An 18,791-nucleotide genomic window follows, 5' to 3' on the forward strand; every position below is an offset into this window, starting at 1 on the left:
TTGCTTAGAACAATAACCTGGTTCTCATTCATGATTCTGACATAATGAGGTTGTTTATTAAGTATCAGCCAGAAGTTTCTGCCTTTAGTCTCCTCTCAGTATCAGCTCTTTACTGTCCTGCATTGGACATCATTCTTCCTCTTTGGTGTCGTTCCAGCTGGCTTGTTTATGCCTAAAATCAGTCCTGACTGTACATGTCACACTCAGGGCCATGATGAGTTTCTAACAATCATTTACTGAATAAACATAAAGTTACTGATGCAATAAAAATAAATATCACTGCAGACAATAGTTGTCAGTTATATTTATGATTTCTTCTTAATCTTATCTGCCCTTTATCCAGTGTTGGATCATCTACAGTGAAAAATGAACCACTAAGAGAACAAGAGTGAACATGTAAAATCTGTCAAACTAAACACTGAATGCAGAGCTACAGTAGACAAAAATGTCTGGTTAACACATCTTCCACTCCCGCCCCCCCATCATAGACCCATTTTAGGGGGTCAGGGGATCTTTAGGGGGGACAGCAGGTCAACAGTATCTGACACATAGAAGTGGTGATACATCACCTGAAGGCTGGGAACCTGAAGATTAATTTGGGATGCAGCTCAGCACTGTGTGTCAAGTTTTTCTAGTAATGAATCTGTAATAAACATTGTGTTTTGGTTAGAGGCCTGTTCAAATTTTGAAAGTTGAGAGTGTAAAAAGGCTTAGAACAGTATGATGGACATTATCATGCACAGTTATGTCCCATAAGTTTCATTGTTACACAATTGGTTAAAAATCCCTCCAAAATACCACATTAAGACACCAAGACCTTGAGGAACCACAGAAAAATTCATGCTGTGATTTGGTCTCAAAAACTTTTGACATTTGGAGATTTCTGTAAGAGTTGGATGGTGACTTCTGTTCTGGAAATTGCTCTGTAACTCCTTATTGTCAATATACCCAGGAAAGCCAAACATCCTCTGAATGTCCTCAGTCTCTAGTTTGTGGTTGTAAAGTTTCAGTAGGCTGTGATTATCACAAAGGTCACTATAGGTCATTTTATACAGTCAGGTCAAGTTTCAAACAATGGTCTCACTACAATGAAATGGCTACTGTGGGAACTAATATCATCACACATGAATACAGTTGGACTCATTGAAACCATGAGAGTCTCAGCTTTCCAGTCAGACCCAATTTATGCAATTCCAAGACTGTTTAGGGACTCCAGTATGCAGAAAGAGTTATGCTGCATGCAACAAACTGCATGGGATTAGCATAAAGTGGGCATGTCTGTAAAGGGGAGACTCGTTGGTAACCATAGAACCTATTTTTATTCAGATATACTGAGGTGAGAGGTCACGGGACCACGTCAGTTTTTCCCCTCATCAAAATTTAGCCTAACGTTGGAGCTCATCGGTACCAATGGATTCCTTAGTTCACCTAGTTTCATATATTATATATTCAAATATTCTTCACTGTAGCTTTAAAACTGAGCCTCCTACAGCCTCTGAAAGACAGTAATGTCACCTGTGGGGAGTGGAAGAGGTTAAATAACTGAATATTAGAGATGAAAAGATGATTTCAACAGTATTTCTGTGACTAAAACATTATCAGAGATTTTTAACTGTAACATATTTTATGACCTTTTATTACAGTTAATCACTAACGAGGCCTCCTGTGAAACAAACTCCTGCTGGACTGTGGACTTAATGACTCTGGTGATTAAACCAGTTTAAAGCTGACTGAAGGAAGTGACTCTTCATACTGTCATGAAACTTCTCTAACGATGAAATTAATGGAACACGTAACTCCTGACTTCAAGAAAAGGTTTTAAAAAACAAACTTAAAACAGTTTGAAACAGTTTGAGTTGATTTTATGTAAAATCTGTCAGTAAATAATCACATCACTTTGTACAGTCAGTCAGTGTTGAAAGCTGATCAAACTGTTTATTGATCAGATTGGTTTGATATCAAAGCATTGCTAGCTAGCGATACTGTTGCTAATGCTAATTATAGCAGATTTTTACTGTTTTATGATCAATAGATTAACTGACTGCAAAACATCTATTTAAACAACACAGTTTACTTTTAATGACCAAAACTAAACAGAACTAACTCGCATATTTTGATCATTTTATTTAGTTAACATGTAAAAATCAGTGTCATTGTACCTTTAACCCTTTAACAGCCAGTGACAGTTGTGTTCTGTACTTTATACAGTTGTGCTCATAAGTTTACATACTCTGGTAGAATTTGTGAAATATCGGCCATATTTTGGAAAAAATCACTGATCATGCTGAAAACTTTTCTTTTATTTTGGGTCATTTATTATCACATAATTGTATTTGCCCTTTTTAAATCATAATGATAACTGAAATCACCAAAATGGTCCTGATCAAAAGTTTACATCCCCTTGAATGTTTGACCTGATAATAAACACACAGGTTTAAATGGCTATGAAGGGTAAGTTTCTACACCTGTAATTAGTGTCTGTGTATAAATAGTCAGTGAGTTTCTGCACATTTCATCCAGAGCTGCTCTGACTTTACTGGATACTGAGCCACGAGGAAAACAACAGAAAAGATAGTTGAACTTTATAAACCAGGAAAAGGATATAAAAAGATACCCAGAGATTTGAAAATGCCAATCAGTGGAAATGAAGTTGATACCAAACCACAGTCAGGTAGAACAACAAAGATTTCAGCTACAACTGCCAGAAAAACTGTTCAGGTTGCAAAGAAAATCAACATAACTCATCACTATAACAACCATCTCTACTGGTATCACATCATTTAACACAAACATGATGAAAACTGTTGGTTACGTTACCTTTAGATGCTGAAAATCATCTGAATCAAACTGATGAGTGAAGATGAAATTAATCCGCAGCTTCAACAGGAAACCAACCAGAAGAAGAACAAACATGTAACTGACAGCAGGAAGTTTTTAAGGTCTTTTGATTCTCAAACAGTCTCAACTCTCTGTATTAATCTTTAACCTGAAGTGTCTTTAAGGAAATCTGATAACAGAAAAGCAGCTCTGAACTTTGGGATGAAGAATCTGGAACAAAAGTTAAATATTAACAGACAATATGAATTGTTAAATAACAATAAATTGTTCTTTATCTTCATTATTATGATTCATTATTATAACATCTGTGTCCTCAGACACACTGGAGACAAACATTAAACTCTGTTTAACCAGTAAAACCATTGAAATGAAAAACCTCTTTTTAAGAGTCCTGGCTGAGAGCGGCAGCAACAACAATGATTACAGACAAACAACATAAAACACATAACACATAAATATATCATGTCTCATACATCACAATAATAGAGTGAAAACACTGCAGTACAGTCATATAAAATATTACATCCTGAAGAAAACAACCCAGCAGCTGTCTGGATAAAACTAAGAGAAATAAAATGAATAAAATCAACCTGAAACAACGACTCAATGAGACACATTCAGCTGTAAAATTCCTCTAAAACAGCAACACACAGATTGTGCAGCAATTATTTTAATTCCTGAGGAGGAAACAAGTTTTACTGTTTGAAAATCAAGTTGCAGAAAATTCATACACATAAAATAATAAATTAATAAATATGAGTCCTGGGAACAAAGAGCAGCTGTAACCCAAGAATGACTTTATAGAGGTTAAAGAGGAGCAGCCGACCCGGGTATAGAGCTCCATGATATACAGTATCCAGGGAATCTATACTGAGAAGTTGCATGTATGTACAGTTCATCCTGACAGCTAAACAAAGGAAGGAAAACTTCCAGTCATGTCATGAGTCATCAAGGATAAAGTGTTTATAAGACAATAAAAACAACAGCAGGGATCCACTAGTTTCCTCTTAGAATATGTTAATACCATAAAACCTTTTTTAGCATCAAGACGAGTTTTACGTCATGCAGAGGTTTTTGGACAGTGTTTAAAGTGAATTAAGTTTGGTGCAGTGCAGTAAATAACAGCATATCTGTGTAAAAATATTGACAAAGAGAGTTTATATAAATACAGAAGAACAGCGGTCCCAGGACTGATCCTTGAGGAACACCGTTAGAAACTAGAAGCCGTCAGTTTGGACTCACTGACAGATAACTGTCATCACTGTCTGGTTCAGTGAGCAGTTCATGTCAGAGAAGCAGACGCCAAACCTGCTAAATGTAATTATGGAAATCACAAACCTCCTTAATACCACATGGTGAAAAGTACATTTACTCAAGTATTCTTCATCTCAGGGCTCTTTCTACATAGAGCAGGTCTAGACTGAACTCTTTAATCTACAGAGACCCAACATTCCTCCATCAGCAGCAGGAAAACCTCCATTTTTTCCTCCAGCGGTCAGAGAAAACTACCACCATTGCCAATACCAACATTCTCAATTAGAGAAAGGATGAAAATAAGGCACAAAGGAGGTTTGAATTTGAACCCAAATCACTAAATCCAAGATGTCTGAGATGAAATATGTATTCTAACAAAAGCAGGACACATCATCCTCCAGAGAAGTTTTTATAACTTATATTCTGAGACTAAAAACATGTTGAGTTGATCAGTTTGAACCTGTTAGAAAGGCAGCCGGTCGATGACTGAAAGTTGATGGAAACATGCAGACCAGCAGAGATCTGATGTTGTGTTTGAGTTCAGTGATGTTTTCAATTGATCAGGTTTTTAATATTTATATGTTCACCTGCTGCTCGCCGTCCCATAATCCTCTGGGATTCATCATGGATCTGTCTATCGATCATCTCCTCTTTCAGTGGTTCAGTCTCTCCTGATTTGACTCCGCCCCCTGGTCAGGAGGTGGGGCTACAGGTGAGCTGGTCCCGCCCCCTCCCTTCATCACAGAGACCTTCACAGTGATTGGCTGAGAATGAAAGAGCCACATCATCAGGAGGATTTAACTCGGCCCATCAGCGGCTCTGCTGGCTCCGCCTCCTCTGCAGGTACACACACCTGTTTTTTTACTGAGGGATGAAGATAAGTTGTTGGGATGTTTCTATAGTGTTGTGATGACCTCACCTGTCACCTGGGCATTATGGTCCTCTGTGATGTCACTGCTGACATCATCAGGAGGCCAGCGCAGCTCGCTGCTCTCCACTTCACCTGCGTCTGTCGGCTCCACCATGATGGACTGCAGATGCCTGGAGAGTTTTGGAAAACACTCACCAGGGTCTGGAAACACCTGGAGAGGAAGAAGAAGAGTTTATTGAAGGGAGAGTCCACCCAAAATCTATGTGTGTGTGTGTGTGTGTGTGTGTGTGTGCGTGTGTGTGTGTGTGTGTGTGTGTGTGTGTGTGTGTGTGTGTGTGTGTGTGCCCTCTGCTGGATACACCAGAATATTACTACACAAACACACACACACACACACACACACACACACACACACACGGAAGAACACGTGTGTTTGTGTTGCACGTCAGTCACCATGGTAACACAACATGAAGTCACACTAACAGACTCCATTAAACTGGATGCTGCCTGAAGTTTTTAATTAACATTGATTTTTTTCTTATTAGTTTATGCATGGTCTTGCACCAGTCTGTCTATCAGAAATGCTTTTATTAACCAGTGAGGCCTCTCAGATCCTCAGCAGTTTGTTTTTATTTATATTCTGCAAAAGCTCTTTAAGCCGTGTCCTGTTTTAAGCCAGTGAGGCAACATGCACAATACGAGGGCCCTGAAACCTGCACACAGAAATGAAATGCAGCCATGATTCATGTTATTACACCTGTGCTCTTCCCGGTATGACACGTTAAAATGTCTGCTGTGAAAAATGTCTGTTACTGTCAGGAATTAGGAGGCAGATATAGTTTTGATCTCTGAGGTTAGGGACAGGAACTGGCTGTAACTTTATGAATCCTCTGTTGACTAGTTCAACGTAGCAGCCTGAAGGGCTTCCTTCCATCTTTATATATCAGATCCTATGAAGGAGACGCCCCCCAAAATGGAAGACAAAGCTTTGCTGCTGTGACGGACAGGACGCTGTGTGATAACGGTTTGCTTTCCCTTGTCTGAAAAAATCAAGAAATGCAGCTTCTCTGTAGAAAACTGCAGCTGGTGTGGATGCACAGAAACTGTCCAAAACAAAGCTGTCGTTTATATCCAATGATTCAGTCAGTAAGAACAAATGCATTTTGAATGGCAACAATATAACTTTAAGAACCACTATGTAGAACTGCTTCCATTTCGCACAAGCTGAACAAATTTGGTCAAAGCTACAAAAGAAGTTGCAGCTGCTCGCGCCGCAGTAGTACGTGGGTAATATACAAACGCATATTGATTAACTTTGTGCTTTGATAATCTGTTGTTGCGTTGCATTTGAACAGATTATAGATTGTGTCTTTTTTGCGAAGGTCGTCTCAGTTTTTATGTCTGTATTTATGAAGCGAAAGTCGTAGCTATCTGCCCATCAGAAGGTCCTGAGCTGCTTCGATGCTTCGGCCTTACAGACACACTCGTCTTGTAAAAGTTAAAAAGATGTAATGTTATATTTTATTGAATGTTTCTGAGTGACAGTCAGGCTCGTTTCATTTGCCATCTCGCTGTGATTGTGTGTAACTGTGAAACTGCTTCAGCTTCACTGTAGCTGAATGTTGAAAGTTTTCTGTGAAACTTCTGTTGAACTCAAACAAATCAGCACAACATGACAGAAGGAATCCGCCGGTCTAACATGGGTCCTTAAACGCATCGCCTCTCTGAATCACAATGAACGAACCTCGACAAACATGACAATCTGCTCTCTGATGGATAAAACAATGACATGTTTGTTTGTTTGTCATGTTGTGTTGAACTCTGATCAGTCACATCTGATATCACAAACTTTAAAACACGAGTTGCAGAGGCCTGAGAATGAAAAACGCTTCCGTAGTTTTCTACTCATACGTCATAAAAATCCACCACATGTAAAACCTGTAGTCAGCACGACACACAGATGAGACAAAGCTGCAGTGTTTACACATCATTCTGCTTCAGAACAACTACATGGACTTTACACGTCATTTTCTTGGGTTTGAACCAACAAACGGAGGCAGTTTGATGCTGGATCATTCTTAGTCTGGGCTTAGTTCTGAATTTCTCAACTAGACTTATTTAACTCTTTACTGGAATTGACAGGAACTCTTTATAAGCTGGTTAGTAAGTATTTACTGTCACAGCCTCTAAATGTTGGAGCAGATTGTGTAAAAGATTAGCTGATTGTTTTTGACCCTTGAATTTCTTGTAAAAACCTTCCTCTATAAACATGCTTAAAACCTCTTTTAATTTCCATCACAGTTGTAGAGTTTAGAAAAGAAAAGTTCTATATGAGTAAAATATTTACATCTTTACCTTGAGGGCGCTCTGCCGGCCGCAAAGGGTGAAGATGAGCTGCAGTGTCTGTGAGTCGAGCCGCAGGGCTTTTTAACCCTCAGACTGATCTGTCACCTGCTGTGTGAACAGACTTTCAGCGGGTTCGACCTTTACTTCATAGATCCGTGTGTGTTGTGTGTTTGAGCTGCTGACTGTGTTGTAGTCGACGTATGTTGAGCTGAAGTTTGTTTTACTTCCTTGGTGTGTTAAAGCGCTGAGTGCTGTACAGACCACAAACATTAACTGAAATCATCTTGTTCTTTGTCTTCAGTCACGTCTCACGTCTGTGTGTCCAGCACAGAGCAAAGACCAGAGAACCAGAGGATCTCACTGAAGTGTGGGAGGAACAGGATGTTTCAGACTCTTGTTTTGTAAAGTGCATGTTTCCTGTAGCTTGAGGCAGGTGAGAGTTTGAGGCTAGTTCACCAAATGTGCACTTTTTTCATTTGACAAACACCTTGTGAAAGTGGGTGGAGTTGAGGTTTTTGGGGTTTTATTTTTCGTGCTCTGCAGCCATTGAGAATGTATTGATTTATCGCCTGCCCAGAACACAAACCTGATTGGCTGTTGCTGTGATGATGTAACTGCTGCTGCTACAGGTGAGTGGTCATCTGGGCTACCTGCATTTAGTGTTTTGTTACAGTGCATGCACCTCTGAAACAGACGAGCTGTAGAAACAGGCTGAGTAGACGAAGCAAACCAAACTGTTCATATTTACTCTGTGTGTATCCTGGTATCCAAAAACCTTTTTTATGCATTTGATCATGTGATGGTCCTGCAGTCGACCCGTGTTTCTACTGGAGTAGAACCTGCTGATTTATTTATTGAGTTCAAATGATTTTGATTTGCAGATATCTGGACTCTCATGTGTTCATCATCAACAGGATTTCTTTGTATCACCGTCATTTGTAATAAACTGATTTCATGCATGTCAGTGTCATTTTTACAAAAGCTGAAGGATCTTTATGAGATTTTAAAGAGAAACTTGACACCAGACAGCTGTAAATCCTGTTTACCTCCTATTTACTCTGTTTCATGTTTTACAGTCGTCCGTCTCACCTACACAAGATCAGTTTGAGTTGCTAATCTGAAACACGTGTGACGTGTATTTGATGGATGAGATCTGCTTGCATGGTAACACTGAACAGCTCCCCGTATACTAACATCCTGGAAATGTTCTGAGTAATTTGCAATTATTCAACAGTTAATTTTTAGGACATTTTACAGAGGTCAGAGGAGCTGATTTATCCAACCAGATGTGGAGCAGCTGGGCCCAGTGCTCTACAGGATATAAAAGTCACCAAAAACCCCAAAAACCCCAAAACCCCATAAAACCCTAAAACACCAAAACACCCAAAAACACCCAAAAACCACAAAAACCCCCCAAAACACCAAAACCCCCCAAAAACACCAAAACCCCCAAAACACCAAAAAACCCCAAAACCCCAAACACCAAAACACCCAAAAACCACAAAAACACCAAAAACCCCAAAACCCCAAAAACACCAAAAACCCCAAAAACACCAAAAACCACAAAAACCACAAACCCCCAAAAACTCCCAAAACCCCCAAAACACCAAAAACCACAAAAACACCAAAACCCCAAAAACCCCAAAAACACCAAAAACCACAAAACCCCCAAAACATACCACAATTACCAGCAGAAACACCCTGTAACAGCTGCCGTAACGTCCGCAGGTTCGGCAGATCAAACTTCATCTACTGTTCAGAGCTCAGAGTCCCTTTAAACCACACACACACAACCACACACATACACACACACACACACACACACACACACACACACACACACTTATCTAATCAATAAATCTATAACAATATGTCTTCATGTAAAACAGTAAAAATACATTATTATTTGTCTGTGTGGACATTTATACACTATTAATACATATATCACTATTCTATTAATAAACTAAAACTGAACTATTTTAACTTCATGTTCAAACTATAACAGAATGAATAATAAAGAAAATGTGGAAAATACATTTTTGTAAATCATTTCTTTATACATGTTGTACTTATTGTAAATAAACATGTTGTAAATAAAGTTATTATTATCACTTGCATGATGTTAGTGACATATTTGAATATTTTAACTGTAAAATCTAAACTTCCTGTTATAATTCTATTGAAAATGAAACATGTTTAAATAAATATGAATATTGATGAATTGGGGCCCTGGTGGCCGTGGATATGTCTCCATCACTGGTTTCTAAAATAGTGGAAAGTGGAACTTTAATTATTAGAAACTAAATTAAAGTCTTTAACGTGTTTAATTGTAATTTCATTATAATGAGTTAATTACTTTGCTTTTAAATTATAAATTGTAAAATTCATAGTAAAAAAATATTGTTATATTTCTAATTAATAATTGTATTTCTTTGATCTTTAAATGTTTAATGATTCGGCCACATTTAAAAAGGATATAAAGCATCAAGAGCTCTGATTATTTTTATAGGTTATATTTTGCTCACATGGTGCGACTTCCCAAACACAGCTGTGTTTCATCAAATCACCACAAGCTAACCAACATACAGGAAACTTGGGCCAGATGTTTCAGTACAGGTGAACTCAGTCCTGTTTCCTGAGAAAACGTATTGGACGTCTGACAGACTCTTTTTATTTCTCTCTTTGTTCATTTTATCTTAAACATTAATTAATGATTAAAAACAACAATGTCAAATAAAGAAGGACTATAAAACATCACAATGTGAGAAATATATGTAACATCTGTAAAGATCATGTTTGCTGAATTCATTCTGTCATAAATGTTCTAATGAGAGAAAAACACAAGTAGTGTAGTAGAAGTAGAAGTAGTATAACATTACACATCCATGTAAAAAACAAGTGATGTTCTCTGAATAAGTAGTGAATGAATATTTTTATTCAAGTGTAAAACAGCCAAAGCTGCCCAGCAAACATGAGCTTACAAGACAATATTTACATCACCCGCAGAGGCAAGAAAAACTAAAGGAAAACAACCCATACATGTTATTATATACATACATGTCAGACACATTACATCAGATAGAAACATACGTTGATGTTCATGATTTAACACAAACTGAACTGATGTCAAACAGACTGGGATGTCTGCTGGACATTTTCAGGAAAAACTTCACTTTAAGATCCTGATAAAATGGAATAACTAACAGCCACTAACAGCTACTAGATGCTGCTCCAAGAAAACTTTACTGAAGTCAATCAGAGTCAACACAGTTTTTACACATAAATTCAGCCCAGAGGAGATCATTTCACTACTTCTAATAGAAACAATATTCTGACATTAAAGCACAGTCAGTGATCCAAATGAAACCAGAGTGAAACCTCGTCCACCATCAACATTTAAACACAGGAAGCTGCTGTCACTTCCAGTTTCTGTTGTTCACTGGTGAACAGAGTGAACAGTGATTTCAGCAGCTGTCTTCAGTCAGCAGTGTGACTGTTTGTCTACACAGGAGGAGACTCTTCCTCAGACAGACGACACAGAGACACTGAGGAACCAGGAGACAGGAACCCAAACCCAGGATACAGAGGCTGAGTGAATGTGGTGTTGAAGGTGTGGAGGTGGATCAGTGTGTCAGAGGAGACTCTGTAGAAGGACAGAGTGCCAGCAGGACAGTCCACATACACTGCTACTCTGTTAGAGGCAGAGGAGGAAGAGGAGGAAGAGGAGGAGGAGGAGGAGGAGGGGGAGGAGGAGGAGGAGGAGGAGGGGGAGGAGGGGATGGATGTTACTCTGCCATTGTGACAGACAGAGTAACCACAATAATCAGAGCATCTCAGACTCCAGGACTGATCATTACATCCAAACCAACAGTCATAACTGTTTCCTTTCCTGCTGATTCCTCTGTAAGTCACTGATATATCAACACTTCTTCTCCACTCGACCTCCCAGTAACAGCGACCAGTCAGAACATTTCTACACAGCAGCTTTTCCCAGAAGATATGTGTGTCTGGACAATCAGGATATAACTCATCCTCTCTCTTACGTGTCACCTTCCTGTTGTTGTCAGACAGTTTGAGGAGTCTGTGTACTGTGTTTGTGTCCAGTGTGAGTTCACAGAAATCTGATGAAGAGAAGAAGAAACAACACAGCAGCAGTTTATCATCTGACACACTTGATGGATTTATTCTCTGTTTAAGTTCTGATCTGTTGTTCATTTCTATAAAGTTTAATGACACATTTTGTCGGTAATGTTTTAATGAATAAAAACCACAAAGACCAACTTTGTATTTAAAGAGAAACTGAATGTGTGCTGTTTAGTTGTCATGAATCAAATTAAATCCACACTTACACTTCTTCAGATAAAGTCTTGACCTGAGCTCTCTACCATGGTCCAACCTGGAGGAAGAAACACAGTCAGAATGATTTTCTATCCAACATGAGTCCTAACTGCTGTTCAACATGAAGCAGTGTTCCTCAGTTTGTCAGAGTGACACAGAAACAGGCTGCAACTCATCTGTCTCAACTGTCTGCTGGATTCTTTCACTGAAGTCTGAGAGGAAAAGACGTGAAGAAGAAGATGTGATGTACAAATATGTCCTCAGACATGATGAATGAGAATATTAAATATTGACCTCTGCATGTTGAGCTGAGGATAGAGCCTGTCATGACTTCAATATTAAAGGAGACTTTACTTCAAGGTGAAAATTAAGTTATCAGAGAATAAATGCAGCTATAAGACAACAAAACATTTTAATGCAATTATAAAAAATATAATAATAATAATAATAATAATAATAATAATAATAATAATATCTAAATAAAACAACAAGTCATAAAGTTCTTCTAAACATCACTGCACAACTACAGTAACATATCAACAGATTAGTCAAACTACAAAATTTGATCTGTAACAAACTTCAACTTGAGGCTCACACACACACACACACACACACACACACACACACACACACACACACACACTCACAGCCTCTTTTATACAGAGAATCCGCTTTATAGCCATAAAGAGGATTCATCTTTGATTGTTTACAGTGAACCACACAAAGCCGGCATAAAGCCGCCTCCGTGTGCTTTCACACAGCATACCGGCGTTCCGGATTCAGAGACGTGACGGAGATCAGACTGATCAGAGCAGAAAACTCTGCCATAAATACAAAGACGTTACAAGGACAAGCGGAGGACATTTCTCTTCGTTTGACGACGTTAAAAGTTCAGTTAGACTTTTCTTTCAGCTTCCAGACTCATTTAAAAAAGACAACAGAGAGAGAGAGAGAGAGAGAGAGAGAGAGAGAGAGAGAGAGAGCAGCTGTGGTCGAGTGAGCTACAGAGTGAATGGAGAGAGGGAGCGCTAGTAATGTTAGTGAGGAAGCTGGTCAATCAGATCAAGCGGTTACTTTCCAAAGCACAAACACACCTGCACCCCCACACACCTCCTCAACCCTGCAGCTGTAAGCCGCCTGATGTGGTCTGAATACGGGCTAAACAACAGCGTCAGCTCCCGGTCCTGCCGTGCCGGCTGTCACACACATGGACTGTATATAAAGATTATATTTATTATATTATATATTATATTATTATATTTATATACAGTCTATGGTCACACAGAACAGCGAGGCGGATTACAGGCGCAGTATTCCCGCTTTGAACGGGCTGTGTCAAAGAGGCTAAAGTGCACTCATCACCAACAACTAACATCTAAAAAATATAAAAACTACGTCATTAAAAATAAATCCATTACAAAATCACCTTCTGACACCTGTTAACTCATGAACTCAAAGCACCGGCTCAACAAGCTGAAACTATGCTAACCTCGTTATTTCTCCCACACATGCATTAGCTAAACTGCCAACCTGGTCTTCCGATGCTAAACGTTCACTCATGATGCTCAACTATCAGCCAACAATAAAGGAAAGATTCTCTGAAAGATAGAAATTACAACAATCTTAATCAACTCTATAGATAATTAATACAGCAGGACTCACCAGTCACTTGAAAACTTTCTGTAATGGCTGCCTGCGTGAGCCCCGCGTGAGCCCAGCGTGCCCCACAGCACGAAGAAATACCTGCTCTTATTGGTTGATATGATGACATCACCTGGGGGTGTCCCAGTCACCACAAATCACATTTTGATTTATTTATTTGTGCCATGTATGTTTTCTATGAGCAGCCAAGGACCCTGATTTAACGATAACATTATAATTACTAATTTGTAATATTTTATGAACTAAAAATTACACCTCTCAAAAATGGAAGGGCCTGCAGAGAAGGTCCTGAAGGCCCTGACGGACCTCCTCTGTTCAATACAATAATTCAATATTGAAAGAAGATTTCAAGGTGAAGATTAAGGAATAATTTTGAAATTAGAGAATAAATGCACCTTTATGGCAGCAAAACATTTTAGTGTAATTATATTAATTTGTTCATTCATTTGGTTTGAATATAATAATAATGATAATAATAATAATAATAATAATAATAATAATAATAATAATAATAATAATGACAATAGTTGAAAGACACAATGAGAAGCAACAACAAGAAGTTAGAAAGTTCTTGATAAAGTTCTTGATACGAGTGATCTTCTTTATAATTAACAATAAATACATCAGTATAATAAAACAATAGATGGACTCTCCTCTGATGAGTTCAGGGACACCACCTACCTGTCTACCTGTCTCTCCAAACCTGAGAGTGTCCACCTGACTGTCCATACCTGACAGTGTCCACCTGTCTGTCTGTACCTGAGAGTGTCCACCTGTCTCTCCATACCTGAGAGTGTCCACCTGTCTACTTGTCTCTCCAAACCTGAGAGTGTCCACCTGACTGTCTGCACCTGAGAGTGTCCACCTGTCTGTCCATACTTGAGAGTGTCCATCTGTCTCTCCGTACCTGAGAGTGTCCACCTGTCTACCTGTCTCTCCAAACCTGAGAATGTCCACCTGACTGTCCATACCTGACAGTGTCCACCTGTCTGTCTGTACCTGAGAGTGTCCACCTGTCTCTCCATACCTGAGAGTGTCCACCTGTCTACCTGTCTCTCCAAACCTGAGAGTGTCCACCTGACTGTCTGCACCAGAGAGTGTCCACCTGTCTGTCCATACTTGAGAGTGTCCATCTGTCTCTCCGTACCTGAGAGTGTCCACCTGTCTACCTGTCTCTCCAAACCTGAGAATGTCCACCTGACTGTCCATACCTGACAGTGTCCACCTGTCTGTCTGTACCTGAGAGTGTCCACCTGTCTCTCCATACCTGAGAGTGTCCACCTGTCTACTTGTCTCTCCAAACCTGAGAGTGTCCACCTGACTGTCTGCACCTGAGAGTGTCCACCTGTCTGTCCATACTTGAGAGTGTCCATCTGTCTCTCCGTACCTGAGAGTGTCCACCTGTCTACCTGTCTCTCCAAACCTGAGAATGTCCACCTGACTGTCCATACCTGACAGTGTCCACCTGTCTGTCTGTACCTGAGAGTGTCCACCTGTCTCTCCATACCTGAGAGTGTCCACCTGTCTACTTGTCTCTCCAAACCTGAGAGTGTCCACCTGTCTGTCCATACTTGAGAGTGTCCATCTGTCTCTCCGTACCTGAGAGTGTCCACCTGTCTACCTGTCTCTCCAAACCTGAGAATGTCCACCTGACTGTCCATACCTGACAGTGTCAACCTGTCCATACCTAAGAGTGTCCAGTCTCCAGTGTGGATCCCTCAGTCCAGCAGACAGAAGTTTCTCTCCTGACTTTCCTGGATGATTGTAGCTCAGCTCAAGCTCTCTCAGATGGGAGGGGTTGGAGCTCAGAGCTGAGGCCAGAGAAGCACAGCCTTCCTCTGTGATCAGACATCCTGACAGACTTGAAATATAAAAAGGTTGATAAGACAGTGTGTTTTAGACATAAAAGTACCAGAATCCTACAGATGTGATGCAGAATAGTTGGCATTAATCTGAATGTAAAACAACATGCAAATGATCAACTGTAAGAAAATTCTCTCAGAATCAGCTTTATTGTCAGTGTTCAAGACAACGAAATTATAGACGCTGTATCCTGACCTGAGAGTTTCCAGTGTACAGTGTGGACTCTCCAGCCCAGCAGAGAGGAGCTTGACTCCTGAGTCCTGCAAGTCATTATTACTCAGATTCAGCTCTCTCAGACTAGAGGACTGGGAGCTGAGAACTGAGGACAGAGCTGCACAGCTTCTCTCTGAGAGGTTACAGCCGCTCAACCTGAAGAAGAATTATTGATTAGCACAAACAGAATTGTTTGTCATTTATAAAGATTAAACATATTTTACATTATTCTTCACATTAATAACATCCACTTACAGAGCTTTATTTGAAGCTTTGACCACTGGCAGCAACCTCAGAAGAGCCTCCTCTGAAGCAGAGTATTTCTTCAGGTCAAACACATCCAGATCTTTTTCTGATGACAGTAAGATGAAGGCCAGAGCTGACCAGTGAGCAGGAGACAGTTTATCTGTGGAGAGACTTCCTGATCTCAGGTACTGTTGGATATGCTCCACTAGAGAATGATCATTCAGTTCATTCAGACAGTAGAACAGATTGATGCTTCTCTCTGAAGACAGATTTTCATTGATCTTCTTCTTGATGTACTCAACTGTTTCCTGATTGGTCTGTGAGCTACTTCCTGTTTGTGTCGACAGACCTCGTAGGAGAGTCTGATTGGTCTGCAGTGACAGACCCAGAAGGAAGCGGAGGAACAAGTCCAGGTGTCCATTTGGACTCTTTAAGGCCTCGTCCACAGCACTCTGGTAGAAATGTGTTGGTTCAGGATTTTCTTCCATGACTTTAGACTTCCAGGGTGTTTTTTGTTCTTCTGCCAGCAGATTGACTCCAGAGTTGATGCATGTCAGATGGACATGAAGAGCAGCCAGAAACTCCTGGACGCTCAGATGGACAAAGCAGAACACCTTGTCCTGGTACAGCCCTCTCTCCTCTTTAAAGATCTGTGTGAACACTCCTGAGTACACTGACGCTGCTCTGATATTGATGCCACACTGTTTCAGGTCTGATTCATAGAAGATCAGGTTGCCTTTCTGCAGCTGCTCAAAAGCCAGTTTTCCCAGAGACTCAATCATCTTCCTGCTCTCTGGACTCCAGTGTGGATCTGTCTCAGCTCCTCCATCATACTTGACATTCTTCAGTTTCAACTGAACCACCAGGAAGTGGATGTACATCTCAGTCAGGGTCGTGGGCAGCTTTCCTCCCTCTCTGCTTTTCAACACTTCCTCCAGAACTGTAGCAGTGATCCAGCAGAAGACTGGGATGTGGCACATGATGTGGAGGCTTCGTGATGTCTTGATGTGGGAGATGATTGTGCTGGCCTGCTTTTTATCACTGAATCTCTTCCTGAAGTACTTCTCCTTCTGTGGGTCAGTGAACCCTCTGACCTCTGTCACCATGCCGACACATTCAGGAGGGATCTGATTGGCTGCTGCAGGTCGTGTGGTTATCCAGAGGCGAGCAGAGGGAAGCAGTTTCCCCCTGATGAGGTTTGTCAGCAGCACATCCACTGAGGTGGACTCTGTAACATCAGTCAGGATCTCATTGTTGTGGAAGTCCAGAGGAAGTCGACACTCATCCAGACCGTCAAAGATGAACACAACCTGGAACTCTTCAAACCTGCAGATTCCTGCTTCTTTGGTTTCAGTAAAGAAGTGATGAACAAGTTCCACCAAGCTGTACTTTTTCTCTTTCAGCACATTCAGCTCTCTGAAAGTGAATGGAAATGTGAAGTGTATGTCCTGGTTGGCTTTGTCTTCAGCCCAGTCCAGAGTGAACTTCTGTGTTAAGACTGTTTTCCCAATGCCAGCCACTCCCTTTGTCATCACTGTTCTGATTGGTTCATCTCTCCCAGGTGAGGCTTTAAAGATGTCTTCTTGTCTGATTGTTGTTTCTGGTCTGACTGGTTTCCTGGTTGCTGTTTCAATCTGTCTGATCTCATGTTCTTCATTGACCTCTGCAGTCCCTCCCTCTGTGATGTAGAGCTCTGTGTAGATCTGATTCAGAAGGGTTGGGTTTCCTGCTTTAGCAATCCCCTCAAACACACACTGGAACTTCTTCTTCAGGTTAGACTTGAGTTTATATCGACACTCTGCAGCACGAGTTCCTGAATGAACAAACAAATTAAATCAATCAGATGATTCTACAGTAAATTGGTAGAATGTAAACATTAAACTGCAGATGTTTATATTTTCCTCCTCTATGAAATCTATTCAGCTCATCAGTTGAGGACAAACAGTTTCTGACTGTTTTCAGCTCAGAAGAATTCATAGATCTGATGCAGATGTGTGCATCATATTAACAGCAGAGATTGAAATATAAACCTCTCCCATGTTGCCTCCATTTCCTCTCCATCATGTTAAATCTGTTAAAATCCTCTTACTGCTCTGCAGACGGTCAGCCAGCTGCTCCTGCTTCATTCTCCTCAGGAAGTGCAGTGTGATCTTCAGAAATGCCTCTTTGCTGCTCCTCCTCTGCTCTTCATCCTCACCGTCCAACACCTCCTCATCCTCACTCTGACTCTCTAAGCATTCTGGGTAATCTGGACTCACAACCCTCTGCATCTTCTTCATCTCGTTCTTCACAAAACTGATGATGTTCTCCTCCAGCAGCTGGAACAGAATAAAATGTAAATTTAACTGGTAGAAGTCAACATCAGATCATCTGTGACAGACTGAAAACCTGCTGGTCTACAGAGTGCAGCATGGAGACTGTTAGGACCAGGATGGTAGTTTAGTATTTAGTCTGTGGCTGTTGTAGTTAGCAGTAGTAGCTGTACTTTACATTTACACACCATAAATATGGAGTCCAGGTGTGTTTGATGCTGCTGGACAGACTGACCACTGAGAACCTCTGAGCTCTGCTGATGAACTCTGTGAAGAAAAGATGAAGTCTTAGAATAAATAATGACATCAGTGTTAAAGGTGTTGTGTTCTATCACAGTGGATCCACATAAAACACTTGGCTGTTCTGTCTTTTTTTTATACAGATAAAGTTTGTGGTTTTTAGGAAAGCATCTGTATGAGGAGTGTGTGTGTTTGTAGTTATGAGAACATTGAGTGTAAAAACAGTATTAGTCACTAAGGTCAAGAATTAATTTTTACATCCATGATATGTCTTCTTATGAGAGTTGTATAATAACAGACACAAACATTTTACAGTCTGACCTCTGATCAACAGACTGACGTCCATGTTTGAAGGTAACAGGGTGACCCATAGACCGGTCACTCTTCATGGACACACAGCTGGGTTCAGGTCCAGGTCCAGGTCCAGCAGAGTCTGGTCTGTGCTGCTGCTCTGGGCTTCAACACAACACACACAGAGCTTTGAGTGTGAATAATGATGGTGCAGTGATGTGAGTGGAGAACAGTGATGGACAGTTAGAGATCCTCATCTCACCTCTGAGCTTTGGTCTGGCTGTCATGTTCCCCACACAGAGAGCTTTTAGAGGGAG

The 18,791-nt window shown here is 40.4% G+C and overlaps 1 protein-coding gene across 1 annotated transcript; it reads right to left on the reverse strand.

The window, feature by feature from the left end:
* Positions 1–10,435: 10,435 nt before the first annotated feature.
* On the reverse strand, positions 10,436–18,584 carry LOC121881898 (NLR family CARD domain-containing protein 3-like; the record flags this gene model as incomplete). Its single annotated transcript, XM_042389709.1, has 8 exons — positions 10,436–11,430; positions 12,756–12,767; positions 14,959–15,170; positions 15,368–15,541; positions 15,641–17,444; positions 17,721–17,949; positions 18,132–18,230; positions 18,516–18,584. Coding segments are annotated over 8 exons (3,219 nt in total), but the record flags the coding sequence as incomplete, so codon positions are not given.
* Between the last annotated feature and the right edge of the window lie 207 nt (positions 18,585–18,791).

The sequence above is a fragment of the Thunnus maccoyii genome, chromosome 17 (assembly GCF_910596095.1).
Source record: "Thunnus maccoyii chromosome 17, fThuMac1.1, whole genome shotgun sequence".
NCBI lineage: Eukaryota > Metazoa > Chordata > Actinopteri > Scombriformes > Scombridae > Thunnus > Thunnus maccoyii.